Genomic DNA, 18,731 nt, shown 5'->3' on the forward strand with positions numbered 1-18,731 from the left:
AGAAGCAGATGGGGACACACCTGAGGGTGTGGGCTGCTCCTTCCACTGGCACTTACCTGAGCAGCAAAAAGCTTAGCACCAAAGAAAGGCCATTTCCTGGCCACCGTCAGGTAGATGCGGATGCACTCAGGAGGGGAGCAGCCTTGCAATGCTGCCCATTTTGTGGTCAACATATCTGCCAGGTGCCTGATGTGGGCAGATGGAGAGAAATGGTGCCAGTGAAGTGCCAACATGTCTTCATTCCAGCTCTGAGGCCTCCCCACAGTGACTTGCTGCAAGACCTTGCAGCCTACCTACCTCAGCTGTTCAGGGGGTGCCCCATGTCTATATCGCCTGGGGTAGAACCTGTCCAGGACCTGCTGGAGGAGATGCTGAGCCTTGGCAGGGGATGTGCCTCCAGGGCCTGGCAGGGCAGGCTTCTCCAAGTCCCCATATTCTACCTGTGTAGAAGCACATGGAGACCAGTCAAAATCTGAAGGTGGATGGGCCAGGTGGGAGCTGTTGAGAGGTGAAATAAACCATTATTTTATTGCCCTATTGGTGGGGAGCAAGTGGATGTAAAAAATACTTTGGAAAAACACTTCAAGTTTTATAGACACTAGAGAAACAAACTTAGGGCCCTAGAGTATTAGAGATCACCGACCAACTTTGATTTTGCAGCTGAAGTGAAGTGCCTTTTCCAAAGACAGTTAATTGGTAGCAGACAGGGGAAAACAATGTGGAAATTCTGGCTTCCAGTCAAAAAATATGGCTATCGAATTGAAGATGCTGCAGATCCCAGAGTACAGCAGAGTGTTCTAAATGTGGCCTTTGGAGTTGGACACCTGGTGCAAATCCCAGCTTTGTGTCTCTGATCAAGTTACTTAAACTCGCTGAGCTTCAATTTCCTCATCTATTAGGTGGGAATAGGGTGTATGCTATATACAGATATATATATACACAGATATATATATACGCATATATGCGTAGCACAGGGCCTCCCATACAGTATTGCTATTGATGTTTATAATGATAAAGATCAGCCGTTATTGTTTCCACTTACTTTCCAGCATGTAAATCCAGATTCTTTCTCATTCTTTTTCAAAAAATATTTTTGATTTTCTTTTTTTTTTTTTTGAGACAGAGTTTCACTCTTATTGCCCAGGCTGGAGTGCAATGGCATGATCTTGGCTCACTGCAACCACCACCTCCCGGGTTCATGCAATTCTTCTGCCTCAGCCTCCCAAGTAGCTGGGGTTACAGGCATGCACCATCATACCTGGATAATTTTTGTATTTTTAGTAGAGACGCGGTTTCTCCATACTGGTCAGGCTGGTCTCAAACTCCCAACCCATGGTCTCAAACTGCCATGGCATGAGCCACCATACCTGGCCCCAATATTTTAAATTTTGTGGGTATATAGTAGGTGTCAGACTCTCTTATGGGAGCCATGAAGGTATTCCAGGTACTTTATAAACCATCAGACCTAAGTAGAATTAGGAAGAGGAACATACATTCAGACTTGGACTCTCCTTCCCATTACATTTAGAAGGCCACTGGCCTAATTCTACTTAGGTCTGATGGTTTATAGAGTTTATCACATACACGATGCATTATCCAGGTATCATACTTAATACAACCCTGTGGAGGCTGGCAGAGAAGTATTTATTTTGAGACAGAGTTTTGCTCTTGTCGCCCATGCTGAAGTGCAATGGTGCGATCTTGGCTCACTGCAACTTCCACCTTCCGGGTACAAAAGATTCTCCTGCCTCAGCCTCCCGAGTAGCTGGGATTACAGGTGCCCACCACCACACCCAGCTAATTTTTTTTTTTTTTTCAGCAGAGACATGTTTCACCATATCGGCCAGGCTGGTCTCCAACTCCTGACCTCAGATGATCTGCTTGCCTTGGCCTCCCAGAGTACTGGGATTACAAGCATAAGCCACTGCTCCCGGCCAAGTATTTTTGTTTTTAGTATACAGAGAAGGAAACTAAAGCATAGACAAGTGAAGTGACTTGGCTAAGACTTCACAATTGGAAGGTGTATAGCACCCAAACCCAGGTCTCTGGATTCCAAGTCCAGCCTTCTGCACACATTCTGTATCTGCGGTGAGTGAGGAGCTCTGCTCTGTAGGAGCAAGGCTGCCCTCTTCTGGGCACCACAGGATCTGCAGAATCTCTCCAGTATTTCAGGCTGCATGGTGCATTCATTCTAAACTGGTAACCCGACTCTCCTGTTTCCCGAACAGAACCTTACCTGAGCCATCAGGGCAGCCATCTCAAGAGCCAACTCCTTGTTGACAGGAAACCTCCCTGCCAATATCTCTCTACTAGTTTGAGAGGCAAGGAGCAGCCGTTCTCGGTCGGTCTCCCCTTTGACTTGACTGCGAAAGTACAGCCTGCAGGGAAGAGTAAGAAGCCAGGACTCAGCAGGGATCCCAAACAGGGATGGGGGCTTTCTCTGGGTCTGTTACCTTTATTTCCAAAAAGAGAAACTACTCTTCTCACATTATTTGTGAGCCTATTTTGTATTGCCTCCAGAAACATGTAACCAAGTATGACACAGCAGATGCAGGGCCATACTGATCCCATACCAACAGAAGGACACGGTTCATTCTGAAGACACCGTTAAACTTACTGCATTTGGTAAGGGGAATCTGGTACCTGGAATTATAGATTAGGGGACTGGGTGAGGTAAGACACTATTGGAAACTCCAGTCTCCAGTATGTCTGGAGACATACTGAGATGAAGGGATGGGATTTTCTTACTCGAATTGATAGAAAGTCAGGATTTCTACTTCTGTATTTTCTGGAATTGGTATAGGAGCTACTTATTCTTTAAACAGCTGGTACTCATACAAAATTTCACTCTCACAAAGTAACACACTTAGCCATCCCATGAGGTTGGTCTATTTTCTTCTCCTTTTCCTTTTTTTTTTTTTTTTTTTTTTTTTTGAGGCAGGGTCTCACTCTGTTGCTCAGGCTGGAGTACAGTGGCGCAATCTCAGCTCACTGCAACCTTGACCTCCTGGGCTTAAGCGATCCTCCCACCTCAGTCCCTCCTTCTGAGTAGCTGGGACTACAGGTGCATGTCACCATGCCTGCTAATTTTTCTATTTTTTGTAGAAATGGGGTTTTGCCATGTTGCCCAGGCTGGTCTGGTCTGTTTTCTTGGCAAATGTACATGCATTTGTGCATGCATATGCACATGTGTGTGTCTGTGTGTGTATATACACGTACACGAAGTACAGGGAAGGCTGACAGAAGGCCTCAGCTGCCCAGGGTTTCATAGAGTATCACAGCAGAGCCAGCCTGTGCCCCAGCTAGTGACTGCCAGGCCATGTTATATCTGTGGGCCCCTCCCCTGTATGGATAGGCCGTCTGGTCGAGGAGGTAATGAGCTGCACCCAGTGGCAGCCTTCGTGTTTGGCCCCACCCTTGTGCAGCACTTAGGACCTGTTCTTGTACATCAGCTTCACGACACGTGTCCCGCCCTCAGGCTTCCTGGGGTGCAGCTCCTTCTGGGCTTGTTCCCACTTGGAGATGGCATCACAGATCTTGAAAAGGCAAAAGAAGAAAGTCAGAAAAGTTCCTGATAAGGGGAGAAGGGATCAAGGTCCAGCCAGGGCAGGACTCAGAGCAGAAGAGTAAAGAAAGCTAAGGAAAAGTCCTCCCGGCAGGAGGCCAACCTGCAAAGCCTCATGCTCCCTGGACCCAAGGTGGCCGTGGCTCACTCACAAACAGAGGGAACCCAGGGCAGGGTAAGCAATAAAGTAAGAAATCTGCCCTGCTGGCTTCACCAACTGAGGGGCCTCCCCAGAGGCTAGGCAGCCTGCTGGCCTTTGATCACCAGCTCCATTTCCATTCCACTGACTGCTGTTCTCCTCTTCAACAAACATGCCCAGAGGCCTACCGTGTAACAAAGCCTTACAGATGCCTAGACATTGGCAAAGAAGGTATGTGGCATAGTTTTTCCAGGCAATGTCAAAAGACCATAGAAGCTTTTGTCCTGTTGCCTTAAAGAAAGTACACACTGGAGCCAAATATGCATCAAAGTGCTAGAGCACCTTCTCCCTCATGGCAGTAATCCCAGACCACAATACAAGATTGATTTTAAATCCCATTCAATGGACTTTAGTTATAGGGACACCATAAGGACCTGCCTCTTTAAAGTGTCCAACATATGAGCATGGCATAGGTCCTGGCAGAAAGGGTAAAAGTGAGGTGCTTTACAACATGACATCCAGGGGATCCATGCATATAGCTGAGAGCCTCTGAGTGGGCACGCGTAGGCAGTGGCTTCATGGGGCCTCCATGTCCCTACACCAAGCCAAGAAGAGGCTTTTCTTCTGGATGCTGATAGCCACTGGAGGGACGTAGGATTGTAGACATCTTGCCCCCAGAGACAAGAGCACACAACAGCTTTTTTCTCCCTGCCCAGGTACATTTTAGGATGGCACAGAAATGCTGACTAAGGAAGCACCTTGGGCTCAGCACCAAATGAGCTACCAGTCAGGCAGCCATCAGATGAGCTCTTTCCCCATCACCAATATCCCTGCGCAGGGAGGGGCTCAGCTGGCTTAGTGGGAGGCTGTCACCTTGACACTTCCCTGCAGGCAGTGCTCCAGGTCCCTGCCGGAAGGATCATCCGTGAAGAGGGCAAAGCCAGAGTGGGATGGCTTTCTCATGCCTATCTCCTGGTTCATCCGCTGAAGGAACTCGTCGACCGTGGAGGAGCCATCAAAACCAACCACCTGAGGCGGGAGAAGGTTCCGTCCCAGAGTGAACTTCCCGAGAGGAGTTCACTAGGGCTGGTGAAGGGGTCTGGGTACAGCAGGTGGAAAGGAGCAAGGGCGAATACAAGAGGCCAAAGCAAGTTGGTTTCTGTGTTCATAAGCAAAGGGCCAGTGCATAAGGGATGCGAGCCCTTCCACTGTAAACCAACGGCATAAGCTGGGTCCTTCCTTTACCAACAATCTTTTGGAGGCCCTTTCGTATGCCACTTTCGTGGTCAGCATCTCAGCTTCCCCGTTCATGCAATCAGTTCATAAAATCTTGTGGGGCACCAGTGAAGAATCTGCTAAGCCTAAGGAGGCTTAGCATCCACTTGGCCCAGAGGTATTCGCTGGATGGTGACAGAAGACTAGGGGAAAGCAGCATGCCCAGCTCCTCACCTGGTAAGTCCCATTGGTAAAGTGCACGGGGATGCTGAAGGGCAAGGAGTGGTGGAAGGGGTTGCGCAGCAGGATGGACACCACTTCCATGCGCGATGGCCTGGCTTCCCGCTCCCCGGCCTGCAGGGTCCGCTCCACTGCCCGCTGGCAGTAGGTGGCATACTGGCCAGTTTCATTTCTAAAAAGACAGAAGGAAGAGAGGAATATGATGGACTCTGCTCATCCCTACCACTTTGGCACCCTCAGTCCCTATCCAGACTCAGCCGGGACCAAAACTGTAGCTGGAGCAGGTTGTGAGAAAAGCCCTGAAGATTCTGGTCTGGGGCGTTAATTTGGCATTCGGGACCTTTATGTAGCAAATTACTGGCATGGATATTTCTTCCAAAACCCAGAGGACATAACAACAGAATAGCACTTGGGGACAGTTTGGGGGCAGTGTGGCTTTAGGTGAGAGTTGTCACAGTACATCCGTGGAGGCATAGATTGGTGTGCAGAGAAGCTGAAACATGACCAGATCCCCATGCCCCCATTTGTGCACAAGACGATGGGTCAAGTCTCCACGACCACTGAGCGGTCTCAGAGGACAGGAGTGATCTGGTCTGTACTAGACTCCTCTCATCCTTTGTATTCATGCTGCAGTTGGCAGTGCTCAAATGGCAGAGGAAACAGCCAGGTTCACTCACCTGGGATCTGCATGACGCTGGAGCTGCTGCTTGACATACCAGAGGAAGTGATGCTGAGGCAGGAAAAGTGGAGCACACAGAGCAAGGAGCTGCCAGCACTGCCAGGGACACAGACAGCATGGGGTTAATGCTGGGCCTGCGGTACCACCTGTCCTCACCAGCCCTGAGCTACCAAGCCTTCAGCACTCTTCCCCCAGAACCAGAGCCCTCAACCTGCTGTGGGTACTGGGATAGCCAACTTGGTCAACTGTGTCCAGAATGCAATCAGCAGTCTGTGCACAGACAGCTCAGCCATACTGATGCAGTGTGGAGCACAGAGGCTGCCTGCTGGCTGAGTTCGCAGCACGCCTGCCCGCTCACCTCCTCCCACCTTTCTCACCTGGGCAGCCCCTGCCAATGGCTTCTGTCAGCTGCTCCACCCCTGGCATGCCCACCTGCATGAGGGAGTACTTCTGAGGCGGGCGGCAGCTGGTTTGCTTCATGAGTTGGCAGTAGATCTCACTCTGCAGCTCGGGGTGAACCAGGCAGACCTGCAGCGCGGTCTGGGCCAGGGACACATGGTAGTCCACTGAGGCAGCTTCCACCGGCACATTGATGAAGAGCTGGCAGGACTGGGAGGGAACGACAGTGAGCACAGGCAGACCAGCATCCCCTGGGTTTGGAGAACTGAACGGCTTGGCCATTTTCCAAGCGTTCAAGGGAGGTTCAAGTTCACTGACAGTCCTTTCTAAGACACAGCACTGTTACTGCTCGAGGGCATCTCTGCTTACTAAAAGGGGCTATGGGCTACTTTGGGATAGAATCTTTCCTTTTAAAAATGTTCTCATTACATAAACAAGGCAAATTCATTTGAAAAAAAAAAAAAAAAAAAAAGAAAAAGAAAACTCAGGCCAGGTGTAGTGGCTCATGCCTGTAATCCCAGCACTTTGGGATGCTGCGCCGGGTAGATCACAAGTTCAGGAGTTCAAGACCAGCCTGACCAAGATAGTAAAACTCTATCTCTATTAAAAATACAAAAATTGGCCGGGCATGGTGGTGGGTGCTGTAATCCCAGCTACTTGGAGGCTGAGGCGAGAAAATTGCTTGAACCAGGGAGGCAGTGAGCCAAGATCATGCCACCGCATTCCAGCCTGGGCAACAGAGTGAGACTCCATCTCAAAAACAAGAATAAAAACAAAAACAAAAAAACAAAACTCAAACGTTCACAAAGAACATGCGAAAATAGGTCCGAATCTCTCAGGTCCAGAAGCAACATAAACCTGGCCTTTTCTGCTTATCTATAGGAGGAGGGAAGCTCCTCAAGAAGAGTGTTCATTGGCATCTCCCGAGGACTGTGCATGATGTTCCAGAGCTGCTTCCCTCCCAGTGAGAGGATTATATTCCTGACATCCAGGAAGCAACAGGGACCTCAGGGAGTTTCCTTCCTTTCCTCTCCAAATCCCTCTGTGGGCTGCCCCCCAACTGTACAGGTCTTCTCCGCCCAAGTATTGAGAGTATCCCGCTGGTGGGCCTGGCCTCCACACCAGTTTACCTTGAAGAGCTTGAGGGCCTCCGTCTGTAAGGCCTCCGAGGGCAGGGTGGTGAGGGAGGCGTACAGGCCATCTTTGCTGTAGCACAGCATGGGGTGCCTCCAGAGCGGCGAATCTGCCCAAAGCACAGCACCAGAGAGCAGGGGCAGTTACTACTGAGAGGGGACTCACCTCCCACTCACCCTTAACTTTAATTTGTGGGGAAGATAGCAGTTTATCTTGGAATAAACTTGGAAGACACTTGGGTTGTGCTGGGTTTATCATCCATAGGGGTATGCAGGTGGGCACTGCAATGAGCACCCTCATATACATGGCCGTCCTTATGGAATGGCAGTAGGGGTAAATGTGCAAGGTTGTGGGTGTCTGAGTGCAGATGAATGTATATGCAGGGGAGGCGTCTTTCTTACTGTGTCAGGTCTGGATGGAGGAGCATATGAATGGGTCAGAAAGACACAAGCCTCAGAGCAGTAGTAAAGGGGTGTGTGTGGTATGTGCCATTAATTCGTTCCTCAGGGCCCTGAGAATCAGTAGCAAAATAAAGACTGCAAACAGGTTGACCTGATCCCAATTTAGGCTTCACTTATTGATTAACAAATTCTAACTATAAATTAACCAGCTACCTTCTTTCTTCAACCCGCTGCCCAGCCAGCAATGCTGCAAGTTGATTCAAGTAAAACATTGCCCCAGGTCCCTGGAAAATTGGCTTCCCAGATAAACCCCTTCAGATGCACAGTGGTCACCTCAGTATCTCAGCCGGAGACAGAGGGGCCCTGGAGCTTGGGATGGGAACTTCCCCTCTGTGGCTTAGATGTTTTAAAAACAGCTTCGGGGTACAACACTGTCACCCAGCCACTACCCTCCGACCCAAGCAGTGGTGACCACCGTTGCCTTACCTGGGTCTCCCTCACCATCCATCAGTTTTCCAATGAGCTGCTCATAGGCAGTGCCCACCTTGGCACTGCTGCCACCCGCAGCCACTGTGAGGTGGTAGAGCCACGTATCCTAGAAGAGTGTAGAAAGGCATTGGATGGGGACAGGGAGGGAAGAGTAGAGGCAAGAGCTCCAAAGCGGGCTCCTCGAAGGGGCCAAGCCCATGGTGGGGTTCAGCTAGTTTGGCAGGCATGAGTCAGGGCTACCTGGAAAGACTGAGGAGCAGGTGAACATGAACCCAAGTTTCCAATTTGCGATTCTATCACATGACCTCAGTGAAGCAATGTTGGTCACTGGGAATAAATTCGATATAAAGGAATATTCCCATTCAGAGAATATCAGTTGCCAAAGTGTCCAAAAGGAAATAAACTTGAATTTTGGGAGGCTCAGGGGAAAGAGAGAAGGGAAGATCAGAATCACAGGTCTAAGCTTGGCCCTGGAGGCCCAGCCCCCTTCCTTACCTTTTCATGCTTGGTGCCAATGAGGAGGTAGGTGGGGCTCTGCTCTAGGGGGTGGATCACCAGGGTGCAGTGGGAGGAAAGCAACCGTCTGGTTCCTCCAACCTCATAGTCCTCGTCTGAGTCACAGGATCGATCTACTTCCTCTATGCGCGCGTCCCGCACAGGCAGGCAGCCCAGGGGTCGCTGTGGACAGGAGTCTTCCATGAATCAGAGAGTCAGTCAGGGACAGGGAGTGTCCTCTCTCCGAATACATAGGCTCTGTAGAGCTGGGAATTGTGAATATGGACAGATGACAAGATGGGGAGGTGGAGACTATAGCATCCCAGCCAGGCTGGCAGCAGAACAAGGCTTGCTTGGAGAAGCACCAGAGACCCAGACAGGCAGAATCTCACATTCTGGAGGGATCCAGCCAACTGGTTTTGTATTTATTGTGCAGTTATGTGGGGTAGGGACTTTCATCAGGACATGGAGTGACAGTCATGTGCTTTAGGGGAAGCAGGAGAGTGGGTACTTTCCGGAGGCTGAGGAAGTACCTTGTCCTCATGGCTCCGATAGTAGTAGAAGGTTTTCCCGACAAGAGCACACCAGACCAGCTTGGAGTGGCCATGCTTTACCTGTAAGACAGAAATGAACCGGCATTATGAGAACTGGGTGACTCCAGAAGTAAATCCAGGCCTGGCAAAGAGAAGCCACAGGGAGACAGATTTGACCTGTGGTAGAGATGGAGATGCCATTCAGGCTCCCTGCAAATGTGAACCACTCCTTTCATGTCAAGTGGGCCATGGTGTGCACCATGCAGCACCCCAGCCATATGGGCTATTCAGTGACCTACGACCTGCCATTAAACAATTAGCCAGGCCAATCAGATGTCCCCTCGAGGCATATGAAAATGGGAAGAACTTGTTAGGTGGCAGAGACCACAGTTGTCAGGATGCCATGAGGGAGGGAGGGAAAACAGCAGGCCGAAGCCCGCGGGCAGCCACGAATCCTGAGGAAACAGCAGCTGCACACGGGCGGAGGAGAATGGCACAATGAACGGGAACCAGAGGCACACAGCGAGCCCGCCAGCTCTGAGCCTGCTGAGAGCAAGTAGCTTTGGTTCCTGCTGGTGTACTGGTCTAGCTAATGTACTTCCTTGTTAACTTCCATTTTCTTGGGCTTCAGAAGCACTTCTCTGTTCTTTTCAGCCAGAAGAGCCCTCACAAAAATGTCTTTGAGGCAGGCCTGGGGTTCTTTAAGCCTCTGAGCGGCTATACGTACCTCCCCCACGTACTTTCTTCCCGCTTTTAACACTGGGGTGGGTACGATGTGGGGGTGGGGGACAACCCCTAATGACCTCAAAATGGAGGCAAGGTGCTCCTTTCCCTTCCCTTTCTTGAGAACAGTTGTTCCAACAACCATGATTTGTTTCCAGGGAATCACTCGCCATCACCTCGTGTGGCCTGGCCATGTCTGAGGGCTGGCCAGCGAGTCGCTGTGAGGAAGCTCCCAGAGAAAGGAGCCCCATATGAGGAGGGAAGCCACCACCCTCCGCACCCCACTCCTGGCTCCCCTGGCTCACAGGAGGTGCACATTCCTGCCCTATCACCCCACCCTGTACCTTGGTCAGCCAGCCCTTGACGGTGGGCTTGGTGCCGCCCTGAGGCAGGGCGGGAGGCCCGGTGGCCTGCACCTTCAGCAGGCTCTGGAGTACTCGGATCCACTCCTCCAGCAGGCTGGGCGAATCAGCCGTCAGGTAGTAGGTTTTCTTCTCAGAGATGAGCTGTGGAGGCCGAGATGTTGGGGCAGGGCAGCACTCCAGGAGAATGGAGTCACCAGGACCTGGCTCCGAGGTGGCACCCGTCCCTGAACCCAAGGGGCTGGCCTTCTGCCTGCCCTAGTGCTCCCTCCCTTCTTTTCCTCCTCAGCTTCTTCTCGCTGTCTCTCCTTCCCTCACTCCATCTCTCATGTTTTGTCTCACCTGCCTTGTACTCGCAAGCTAGGATCACATCCAAATGCTGATCTGGCCTTTCATTCATGCTCATTTGGCCCCATCTCTGTCTCACTTATAGACATATCCAAACCCAGCACCTCTTCTGTCTAAAATACCGGCTGCTAGGAGTGTGCTCACCTGAAACGTCTGTGAACCCTCCCCTCGAACAATCTGGCAGCGGGAGTTCAGATCCACTTGGCCTTGAGGTTTCCGGATGACATCACTCTGTAAAGGAATCGGGAGGAGAGCGGTTGAATGTGGAGCCTTTCCGGAGCGTCTCATTTACCCTCAGATCTTACTCCAGGCCATAGGCAAAGGGAACGTGAGTACCAATATTCTGGCTGTGTTATGATGGGTAATTTATTCTAGATTCTGGCTATAGTTAAGTGGAGCCTGAATCAGAAACATGAGTCCTTCTAATCCAAGCCTCGAAAACAGTAAAATTAAAACTGGGTCAGACCAAGTATGGCAAATAAATGGCACATACAGCACCATGCTTACCCTTTCCAGGGCTATTGCAGACCTTCCAGTCAATCACAGCATGCTTTCTCACTGAGCAATACAGGCCCAAAGTCCTTCATATGATGTTTAAGACAGCCACTACCAACCAACTGGAGTTGCACAAGAAATGAGGCCTTTTGCTGTCTTTGAAACATTAAAATTGGGCTGGCCACAGTGACTCTTACCTGTAATCCCAGCACTTTGGGAGGCCTAGACAGAAGGATCACTTGAGCCCAGGAGTTCAAGACCAGCCTGGGTAATACAGTGAGACCCCAGCTCTATAAAATTTTTTAAAAATTAGCCAGGCATGGTGCAGGCCTGTAGTCCCAGTTACTCGGGAGGCTGAGATGGGAGGACTACTTGAGCCTAGGAGGTTGAGGCTACAGTGAGCCATGATCACACCATGGCACTCCAGCCTGGGTGACAAAGCTGACTCTGCCTCAAAAAAAACATGAAAATTGGTTCTGCGGGTGGGGGGGGGTCCTATCAAACTGGTTCCCAATAACCAAGGCTTCTTAATTCCAAACAGTGGAGGAACGAGGTAGAGGAAGCAATTAGAACAATGGTGTATTAGAACCACCCAGATGATATGAAGGCAGCCTGGGAACAGCTCTTTATAGACGAAGAAGGAGTTGCCCAGCCAGCTGGCCTAGAACTGCCTTTGACAGTCTCCACGCCCTATTTCATTCTGAGAACTCACGGCCAGGCTGAGGTCCCCAGCTGTGGCTCACAGCCTCAGTGTGGTTGCCTCTCCCCACCTGCCAGACCTTTGCCCTCTGGCCTTGGGCCACACTTCCCCTCCTCCATCCCATCTGACACAGTCCAGGGTCTGACACAGAGTCCTTTTGACTGCAGTGCTGGGCGGGCAGGCTCTCACCGGGGACTTGTAGTACATAATCTGTCCCTGTCTCAGGACAAACCAGCGCCTCTTCCACGTCTTCATCCGGCTCCCCATTTTCAGCAGGTAGCCTGACTTCTCCAGTGACTCCTGAAGGGTGGAAGGGCATGGGGGGAAGAGGAAGAAAAGGGAAATCACGCAGGGCTCCCACACATCACACAGGTCCAAGTGGTCCAGCTGCCTTACTGCTCTGACATCAATTAAATACAAAATTATTGAGTACCGACGCAGCGTTTTTCAGGGTACCATGCCCTGCTACAGTTTAGAGAAGACTAAATAAAACATGGGTGGTCCTGCCAAGAAAGGGTTCCCATGCTAGCTGGGAGATGCAGCTAGCAGAACAGGGCCTGCTAGAGGGAAAGCCTGGCCAGGGAGAGCCTCAGGAAAGAGCCAGCCCTGAACTGGTGTTGGAAGACAGGCCAGCCTCTCCCTCAAAGACTGGGGGAAGGGAGAAGACCATTCGAGGCAGCACAGTGGGGAGAGAGGGCAAGGCAGGTCTGGGCAACCATGGGCACATCAGCCACACAGGACTGGAGGGTCATGGAGCCAGGGAGATGATGGGGCAGCAGAGAGGTGTAGGGCAAAGAATAGGGAATCACATCTGGATTGAATGCTAGCCCTGGCATGTAGTGGTACAGCTTGGAGCCTCAGGCTTCTCATCCATAAAATGGGGTAATAACCCCGAGAGGATTGTGAGGACAAATGAGACAATGCCTGAAAACTGAGCCCAGTGCCTGGCACGCTCTGAGTTCAATGCACCTTAGCTTGCATTAGCATTCCAGGCGATAAAACAACGTCATATATGGAAAACTCAGGGGGCCTGGTGGGCCATAGTGGGCTCTCAGTAACTGGCCATTGCTGGCATTCCAGGAGCTCTCTGGGCTCTCTCCTTCCTTCCTCATGGGGTCTGTGTGTGTCTGACTCCGTAACTGTACACTCCGCAGCCCACGCCCCCCATCCCCCAATCCTAGGGACCCTTCACCTCATGCAGCTGCTGCCTGTCTTGTGCTGAGGTCCCCAGCAGCCTTTGCTGACATTCTACTCCCACCCTGCCCCAGGCCCGTTTCCTGGCTTACCCCGCCCAGACCCAGCCCGTCGGTGGAGTAGGATGAGGTGCGCTGCAGTTTGTGCTCAGGCTCTGAGTAGTCACCGTCCAGTGAGCAGGCGTCCGGGGGGATGGCGTAGTCACCCTCAGAGCTCAGTGATGACATGGAGACGCCTTGCAACAAGAGGAGGTGTCAAGGCTAGGGTCCCATACCTCTCTGACTCGCAGCCCAGGAGCTGCTGAGCCTTGACCAACCACCCACCAGGGACCCAGTCTCTGGGGCTAGGGGTGGAGTGCTGGGGGTCATGAACCCAGATCAAGTCGGGATTCCTGTGTTCAAGTGCCCATGGGAAGGGTGGGGGGCTCCTTGCTGCTGCACCCTGTCCCTGCTCCCCTTCTCTGTACCTCTCTTGAAGGCCCGGGGGCTGCCTAGTCCGCTGGTCTTCCTGGACTCAGAGCCGGGGACCGAGATTCGAAAACTTGCCTGAGAGCTGCAGTCATCGTCAGACCCAGAGGATTCATCCATAAAGGGCATGTTGCTGATCTGCGTGGCTCTCTGCAAGACAGGTCACCCCCACTCACTGTAGCTCAGGCTGCAAACAGCCTTCTCCCACCCTGCAGCTTGCAGCCCTGCTCCAAGTACCCATGGTGTGACCAACCCCCAGCCGGGACTCTAAACAGACAACTGTCCAGTGTAGGGTCCCTCCTGGCCTCACTACTGTGACGACCTCCGTGCTTCTCAGGCCTCCCTTCCCGCACACTGTCTTCTGTGGCCCCCAAAGTAGCTGCCCATCCCAACTGAATGCCCGCCCACTGTGACTCTCACTCCTTGCCACTAGGGGGCCAGAAAGTTACACCACAGACCAAGTGTGCCACACGAGCTTTAAAAAAATGTGTGGGGACATCACAACAATCAAGGATTGCATCTCAACTGGCAGACATTTAAAGTGACTGATTATCTCAGTGTTGGTGAGAATATGGGGGAAAGAAAACTCTAGTGTGTAAGGCATTTTTAGAAGGTAATTTGGCAGTACCTGTCAAAAATTAAAACATGCATATAACTTGCCCAGAAATCCCACTTCTAGAACTCTGCCCTACACAGAAATATGTATATATAAGTTTGCAAAGATATATTTGCACAGTGATGTTTATGGCAACATTTATTTTAGAGTCATTGGAGGAAAGCTTAACATATTAATAGTTATGGTGCTTTGATACCAAGGGTACTAGACAATCACAGAAGGAGGAGGTAGGGACCAGGCACTGTGGCTCATGCCTGTAATCGCAGGTTGAGGAGGGCAGATCATGAGGTCAAGAGATCGAGACCATCCTGGCCAACATGGTGAAATGCCATTTCTACTACAAATACAAAAATTAGCTGGGCATGGTGGCGTGTGCCTGTAGTCCCAGCTACTTGGGAGGCTGAGGCAGGAGAATGGCTTGAACCCAGGAGGCGGAGGTTGCGGTGAGCTGAGATGACACCACTGCACTCCAGCCAGGAACAGAGCTAGACTCCGTCTCCAAAAAAAAAAAAAAAAAGAGGAGGAGGTAGGGAAGGAACAGGATGACCTGACTGACATGTGGTTAGGTAAACAAGCAAGGCATAGAATGACATGTATATGACTGCCTTTTGTGTGCACACATGAGAGAGTGAGAGTGTGCATGCATATTTATAAATGCATCAGAAGGCCTTACTGAATAAACACTAAAACATTCAATGATAGCTTCCTCTGGGCTTAGGAATTAGGGAAAAGGCATGTGAGAAGAAATGTCACTTTTGTTTTTTTATTATTCTATAAAAAGTTTTATCAAGTATTACTATGATGACTCAAAAACCAATAACAAAGACAAAGATGTCTATGTAAACGTTGCAATATCTGATTTTTGTTTAAATGTAGTGATCTTATGAGAATATAAGTTGGAACATACCTAAATAATTCTAGAAGGAGCCCCACTGCCCTCTGGGACCTGGGGAGTGGGGCAGACATGAGAAAAGATGGGGAGAAGATTCAGAGCGGGCATAGGCTTAGCCTTCTTACTTTACCCACATTCGTACTGATTCAAATTGTTGTAAATGTAGAATTTTTATAACAACCTAATAAACAATAAAGCAAAATGACACATGGCAGGCTGAGCTACGTGGCCAGGGTCACCATGTGCAGAAGCCTGGCCCTAGAGCCCCGCGCCAGTCATTGGATGCTGAGGCCAGGGGCCTTTCCTGATGAGACACCCCCTCTTTGTGCAGCAGTTTCTTACCCCCTTCAGGGCTGTGTAGACAGGCACAGTGACATTCTTGTAGACCAGGCCAGAGAAAGACCCAGGGGAAGCAAGGGCAGGAGGGCTTGAAGCTGAGCAGGGAAGAGAGGAATGAGATTACTCAAGGGCATAACCCAGGAAGGGGTGTGGGGGAAGCAGAGAACTGGGCAACTGGCATTCCTCCAAGGAGCAGGCTGGTGACAGGTCTCAAGAGAGGGGCCAAGTCCCTGTTTATCATCTGGCCTTGACTCCCTTTGGGGACCATGATCTCCACATGGTAAAGGATCCATTACAACAGAATCCAAAAGTCTTACCCTTTAACCGTTTTCTCCTCCATGAGGCTTGCACAGTGTCCCACTATTGCAGATGTGAGTTACAAATCATGCAGCTACGGGACCGCCCCCCAGCCCTCGTTGTGGAGATTTGGTGGCTGGCTAGTGAGGAGCCAGTGAGTGGGGTTCATGCAAATCAGGACACTTGGGGCTCCTCTCACCCATGGCCCTGGCACTGCAGAAGGGAAGCCTGTGCAGGTGGAAGGCTGGGCTGGAGGCCCCCGTCTCAGGTCCCTTCCAGCTCTGTGATGGCTACTTCCCTGTGATGAGCTGAACCTGTAGGACTTCCCTTTCCCTCCTAGGTGGGCCTTGATGTGATTTCACCTTAACTTCACCTGCTGGGGAGGGGAACAGGGTGGCAGGCAACCCTGGCCCTGGGCGTCGCTTGGAGTCTTCTCCTCCTCGCTTGCCCACCCTGCCTACCTTTGATGTTTGGTGCCTCCAAGGCTCACTTGGGACTCACCGCAGCAGGCAGTATTACTTCTGGGAGACGCGTCTGAGAGCCGCATGCCTGATGTGGCCACAGCATAGATCCGGCTCTCCTGAAACAAGAGGTCCCAGGAGGGTCAGGGCCTAGCACGATGCCCACCCCACCCTCTCCAGGCATGTGCAGGAGAAACCATAGCTTTGGGGGTGGGCAGACCTGCGGGGGTCAGTGATTGGCTAACGAATCTTGGCTAAGTTACTTCATTTCTGAGCCTCATTGTCCTCTACTCTAGAATGGAGTTGTAATAATACTTACCTTTCAGGCTGCTGGGAGAATCCAGTGAAATACTTCATGTAAGCATTTAACACCTGGAATATAGTCAGTGCCCGACAGGTCCCTCTCTTGCCTCCACCCTTCATCTTTGGGGCAAAGGAGGTTCAAGAGGAGATGGGTTAGTAACCTATTGCTCTGAATCCTGCCCATTTTAGAGACCCTTGGGTCTCAGGATCTCACCCCCAGATTTTGGGGGTATTGATAATGAGGAAGCCACTGGGGCCACATGACGAGGGCTCTTTTGTAAGCCTGTTGTTTGGAACTTGGGGCATATATATTTTTAATTCTCTATCATTTCTTTTTTTAAAAAATTATTTTATAGGCCGGGCACGGTGGCTCACAGCTGTAATCCCAGTATTTTGGGAGGCCAAGGCGGGTAGATCACCAGAGGTCAGGAGTTCGAGACCAGCCTGACCAACACGGAGAACCCCTGTCTCTACTAAAAATACAAAATTATCCAGGCTTAGTGGTGCATGCCTGTAATCCCAGCTACTTGGGAGGCTGAGGCAGGAGAATGGTTTTAACCTAGGAGGTGGAGGTTGCAGTGAGCCAAGATTGTGCCACTGTACTCCAGCCTGGGCAACAAGAGCACTCCATTTCAAAAAAAAAAAAAAAAAAAGAAAAGAAAAAAAAATATATAATTATTATTATTTGTGTTTTAAGTTCCAGGGTACATATGTAAGGTGTGCAGGTTTCTACATAGGTAAATGTGTGTCATGGTGGTTTGCTGCACCTAATGACCCATTAACATAGGTATTAATCCCAGCATGCATTAGCTCTTTTTCCTAATACTCTCCCCCCACCACCCTACCCTGATAAGACTCCACTAAGTGTTGTTCCCCTCCCTGTGTCCATGTGTTCTCATTGTCCAGCTCCCATTTATAAGTGAAAACATGCAGTGTTTTGGTTTTCTGATCCTACGTTAGTTTGCCAAGGATAATGGCTTCCAGTTCCATTTGTGTCTCTGCAAAGGACAAGGCCTCATTTCTGTTTATGGCTGCATAGTATTCCATGTTGCATATGTACCACATTATACAGTCTACCATTTATGGGCATTTGGGTTGGTTCCATGTCTTTGCTATTGTGAATAGTGTTATAATGAAAACATGTGGGAAGTTAGGGCACATTTTCCCCCTATAGGAATAATGAATGTCATATCATGGCTAGGCTTTAGGGCCAATCTACAAAACCTATTTAGCCCAACAGGACTCCAGCACCCTCATCTGGAAGACACTTGTATGGGAGAATGCCTGGGGCCCCTGGGTCTGAAGTAGGCCTTCGGCCACAGGCTCCTACTTCAAAGGAGCCTTTCCTTAGGCTCTGTTTGTTCATAAACAACCCACATGGCTCCCTGTGCCTTCTGTATCTGTTTGTTCTATTGAGCCTAAAGGAAAACAAAGGTGACTAGTCGGCCAGCCTTTGGAATATTGTCCTGCTGGCTCAGGGAGGCAACTAGATATGCTGTCACCTGGGGGGGTTGGATGGGCTAGGAGATGGTGTTGGAAGGGAGGTGGGTGCCTACTGGCGTGTCTTCCCAGAGAGGAGCAGCAGCCCTGGGGCAATTGGGAGGGGAGAGAGCAGAGCCGATTGCGGCCATGAGACACTGAGATAACTGGAGGGGCAGCAAGGCAGGAGACAGAGGAGCAATGCGAAAGGAGGCCGAGGAGGGCCCCTGCAGCGGGGCAGGGAGTTTCTGGGCTCGTGTCGGGCAGGTACACTGGGGCCAAGTAAAATTAGGCATAGAAAGGATTACTTCTGCCCACAGCGGTCATGGAATTTTAAGCAAGGACAGATAGTCCTCTAACTTTGCAGAGGAAATGAAACTGAAGCTTGAAGGATTTAGGTTAAACAAAACCTAGGACTGTTTGACAGAAGGCTATCTAATGCCTAACTCACAAGGTTGTTTTAAGGATTAACCAGAAAAAGGGCTTTCCAAACTCTAAGGTACAGAAGTATTTCTCATTGCCCTCAGAGGGAGAAATGTCCTCTGAATTTCCAGTCTTTGTTTTCCCCCCAGATGGTTACTGCCCCGTTCTTCTGCCTGGGAGAGAGAGAGAGGCTGGGCTGTCTTGGCCACTGTGATTTCCTAAGCTCTCCCTGGGACAGGAGTGATCATGCCTCAGGGGCCTGGGAAGGAGCTAGCATGGGGTCTTGTTTTTCCCCAGAAGCAAGTTACAAAGGGGACTGTAAACAGGACGAGATCTCCTTACA

The 18,731-nt window shown here is 50.6% G+C and overlaps 1 protein-coding gene across 1 annotated transcript in view; it reads right to left on the minus strand.

Moving 5' to 3' along the window:
- Window positions 1-18,731, minus strand: part of PLEKHH1 (pleckstrin homology, MyTH4 and FERM domain containing H1) — a 58,966-nt gene that overhangs the window by 5,325 nt on the left and 34,910 nt on the right. The window contains exons 8-26 of the mRNA XM_010335186.3: window positions 16,224-16,302; window positions 15,429-15,520; window positions 13,578-13,728; window positions 13,204-13,346; window positions 12,107-12,217; window positions 10,867-10,953; window positions 10,357-10,518; window positions 9,290-9,370; window positions 8,757-8,939; window positions 8,259-8,367; window positions 7,368-7,480; window positions 6,271-6,447; window positions 5,837-5,934; window positions 5,154-5,331; window positions 4,578-4,733; window positions 3,436-3,536; window positions 2,237-2,378; window positions 298-440; window positions 57-186 (exon numbers count right to left, since the gene is read on the minus strand). Coding sequence (XP_010333488.3) covers window positions 57-186; window positions 298-440; window positions 2,237-2,378; window positions 3,436-3,536; window positions 4,578-4,733; window positions 5,154-5,331; window positions 5,837-5,934; window positions 6,271-6,447; window positions 7,368-7,480; window positions 8,259-8,367; window positions 8,757-8,939; window positions 9,290-9,370; window positions 10,357-10,518; window positions 10,867-10,953; window positions 12,107-12,217; window positions 13,204-13,346; window positions 13,578-13,728; window positions 15,429-15,520; window positions 16,224-16,302 — 2,436 coding nt within the window. The remainder of the gene's footprint in view (window positions 1-56; window positions 187-297; window positions 441-2,236; window positions 2,379-3,435; window positions 3,537-4,577; window positions 4,734-5,153; window positions 5,332-5,836; window positions 5,935-6,270; window positions 6,448-7,367; window positions 7,481-8,258; window positions 8,368-8,756; window positions 8,940-9,289; window positions 9,371-10,356; window positions 10,519-10,866; window positions 10,954-12,106; window positions 12,218-13,203; window positions 13,347-13,577; window positions 13,729-15,428; window positions 15,521-16,223; window positions 16,303-18,731) is intronic.

Source organism: Saimiri boliviensis, chromosome 2 (assembly GCF_048565385.1).
Source record: "Saimiri boliviensis isolate mSaiBol1 chromosome 2, mSaiBol1.pri, whole genome shotgun sequence".
NCBI classification, from domain to species: domain Eukaryota; kingdom Metazoa; phylum Chordata; class Mammalia; order Primates; family Cebidae; genus Saimiri; species Saimiri boliviensis.